The sequence below is a fragment of the Carlito syrichta genome, unplaced genomic scaffold, assembly GCF_000164805.1.
Source record: "Carlito syrichta isolate Samal-C Ts95f unplaced genomic scaffold, Tarsius_syrichta-2.0.1 Scaffold308804, whole genome shotgun sequence".
Lineage (NCBI taxonomy): Eukaryota > Metazoa > Chordata > Mammalia > Primates > Tarsiidae > Carlito > Carlito syrichta.
Genome location: NW_007252900.1, coordinates 947,511 through 950,832, shown reverse-complemented (window position 1 = coordinate 950,832; position 3,322 = coordinate 947,511). Strand labels below are relative to the sequence as shown.

The window sequence follows — 3,322 nt, the reverse complement described above, 5'->3', positions numbered from 1 at the left end:
GGGAAGAGGCCTTTGAAGGGTACGTTCATTACGCATTCCTGGGCTCTGAGCCAGTGGAGGGGTCAAAGTCCCTTTTCCTGTATGACAGCCACTGCAATGTCTAGTGCCTGTCTTCTCCCAGGCTCAGGTGCAAGATAGACGGGCAATAGGAGACGGGAAGTGGCCTGGAGACTGGGCAGAGCTGTGCCCAGCAGAGTCCTCTCCCCAGCGTCCCAACGCCCCCCATTCCTTGATGTATTAGCGGCCAACGTGCTGTAAACTAGGCAAGATGAGACCTGGGTGGGGTGTTGCTGCAGATACTTGGGATTTCACGAGGATTGTGAGGTGCCTCAGACATAACCTTGGGAAATGTGCCCCTGGGTGGGGGGAGAGTAAGACTTCAAGGCTACCTTGGAGGGGAAGCCCAAGCCCGGTCTCCCACCAGACCACCCAAGAACCAACTAAACAGCTGTCTCCTGACAACTGGGGACAGCCCTCCAGGAACTCTGGGGAGCAGCCCCAGCAAAGCCTGTGACCTTGGCTCAGTTCCCAGGAGGCCACGTATGTCCACCTCAGGGGTTCTCAGAGATCAGAACCCAGGCTCCTTCTTCAAAGTCATTTCTGTCAGGAAGCCTCAGTGAGAGCTTGGTGTCTGAACAAAAGAAAAGAATTGCTTTTCCTCTGCAAAGTACTCAGCCTTGGGTCACCATCCTGTCTTCTTCCCAGCACAAGTTCACCTAGGTGTCAACCAAGCTCAACTAACAGCTCAGAGCAGGAGAGACTTTTTTTTTTTTTTTTTTTAAACTCAGGGAAGGACAGGGTAGGCCCCAGGAAGTGCCACTTGCCAAGTCTTGATATCGTCTCTCAGGAAGGGTCATTCACACTGAGACTCTGAGGTTCTCATGTCATGTGGCATTTAGACTTCTCTCTTGCTGTGCTCTAAAAGTTTTTTAGACACAAGAAATTCTCTGGTTGTCACCGAATTTTTCAAATATGGATTCGGTGCTCCTTCTTCACAGAGATAATTCGGCCCCAAACTTTGACCAGAAAGGAGAAGTTGCTGTTTGACTTGCGGGCAGGTCCCTTCTGGCATCCTGGAACATAGGCGTTGGGATTTCCTGAGAGGAATTTCAGTTGAAACTAGGGACTCCTGAAAACTCTTCCCTGGGGGACGGTAGGACCTATAAGGAGAGGTCACACACTCATTCTTTTCCCCATCCAAAATGTTTTCCTGATCCTTTCTGGCTTCCTCTGTGGAAATATCTTTCAGAAAATTCTCAAAGTTCACCAACAACTTGTCAATAACTAACTTGTCACTGGGTGTAGAACATGGTTTTAAGATCTTGTCTTCTGTGCTCACAGTCATCAAACTCCTTCAGATTTGGCTTATCCTGGAAAGCAAAAAGGGGCATCCCCAATGGTCAGTCAGGGGTAATATATGATGTGGCCAAAAGCTCATTAGGCTTGTAACACTGAATTCCCCACCTCTTGAACATACCCCTCGCCCCCAACACATATTCCTCTCAGGCCCCAAAATGATGGCCAATCATCTCCATGTGCCCTTCCATAGGAACTTGGAAAGAGTGGCCCATTTCCTGAGAAACAGCACCCTGTATTTAAACAATGTCTTCTAGAGAGCTCAAGGCTATTTTCCACACCATCATATGCTCACAAAACCCCAGCTAAGACAAGCACCCAAACTAGAACCACACCCATAAAGACAGATTTGCCCAACAGCACCAGAAAGTCAAAGGTGGCCTCATGGCAGGGACAATCTTTGTCATCTTTATATCTCTAGGGCCTAACCCAGTAGTGCCTGGCATGCAGTGGGTGATTAATGAGTGCTGGCTGCAGAGGTCTGACCTACAGATTATTCAAAAAGCATGTTAGTTATCCGATAACACTGTCTATGAATTCACTTACTCCCTAAATAACTTTTGATTAAGTAGGAAAGTAAGTGGCATGATAGAAGACTGATAAAGGAAAGGAAGAAATAGAAATAAAGCCCATTATTACAAAAATGCCCATGTTTATTTTTATTTTTTGAGTTGAAGTCTCACTCTGTCGCCCAGACTGGAGTGCAGTGGCCGCTCCCGGCCACCGCAGCCTCGACCCGCTGGGCTCCGGCGATCCTTCCGCCTCAGCCTTCCCAGTAGCCAGAATTACAGGCACGCGCTACCACGCCCGGCTGATTTTTTGATTTATTGGAGAGATGAGGTCTTGCTGCCCAGGCAGGTCTCAAACCCACGGGCTCAGGCAATCCACTCACGTCAGCCTCCCAAAGGCGCAGGATTACAGGCTGAACCACTGAGCCTGGCCTAAAAATGCCCATGTTTAAAATGGGCTTCTGAGTTGACATAAGGACTGATATTTAAAATTTCTGCATCATTGTCTGAGCCCGCAGTTTGAGACCCGCCTGGGCAATTTGGTGAGACCTCATCACTACAATAAATCCAAAAAAAAATTAGTCAGGCGTGGTAGCACGCACCAGTAGTTCCAGCTACTTGGAAGGCTGAGGCGGAAGGATCGCCGGAGCCCAGCAGGTTGAGGCTTCGGTGGCTGGGAGCGTGCCACTGCACTCCAGTCTGGGTGACAGAGTGAGACTCCAACTCAAAAAAAAAAAAAAAAAAATTCTGCATCAAGGAAAAACTGGAAACAGTCTTTCAATAACAAGGTTTTGTTATAGTCGTTGTGATGATGGTGTTTTTCTGAGTTGGGGTCTCATTCTGTCACCCAGGTTGGAGTGCAGTGGCACAATTATGGCTCACCACAGCCTCAGCCTCCTGAGGTCAGGTGATCCTCCACCCTATCCTCCCAAGCAGCTGGGATTACAGGCACACGTCACCATGCCTTGTTAAGTTTTTGATTTTTTGTAGAGACAGTGTCTCACTATGTGGCCCAGGCTGTCTCGAATTCCTGGGCTTAAGAGATCCTCCTGCCTTGGCCTCCCAAAATGCCAGGATTATAGGCATAAACCACCACTCTCAGTCAAGAACAAGAGCTTAACAGTTACATTTGGCTGGCTTATTTCTTCGTAAGCAAGAAATTAAACCTTAAATTTTTCATCACAGTTTTCCATTTAAAAACTTATGAAAAAGGAATATTTCGACTTGAAGATAATTCACTAGAAAAGCCCAATGCTAGTTAAATAAAGTGTGACTCTAACTTCCCCAGTCTGAGAAAAACAACTTGAAGCAGCCTTGAGACAGCCATGCCCAGCAGCATCCTCTTGGGAAACGTAGATGGTCTCCAGACTAATCTGCTCTTGGTTGGTGTTTTTTATTTTGGTTTTTTTTTTTGAGTTGGAGTCTCACTCTGTCGCCCAGACTAGAGTACAGTGGCC

The 3,322-nt window shown here is 47.5% G+C and overlaps 1 protein-coding gene across 1 annotated transcript in view; it reads right to left on the bottom strand.

Moving 5' to 3' along the window:
• Positions 1–895: 895 nt before the first annotated feature.
• The window catches only part of IL31RA (interleukin 31 receptor A), a 40,210-nt gene continuing 37,783 nt past the window's right edge, over positions 896–3,322 (bottom strand). Inside the window, 2 exon segments of the mRNA XM_021716397.1 lie at positions 896–1,340; positions 1,342–1,370. Of these exon segments, the coding sequence (XP_021572072.1) occupies positions 896–1,340; positions 1,342–1,370 (474 nt within the window).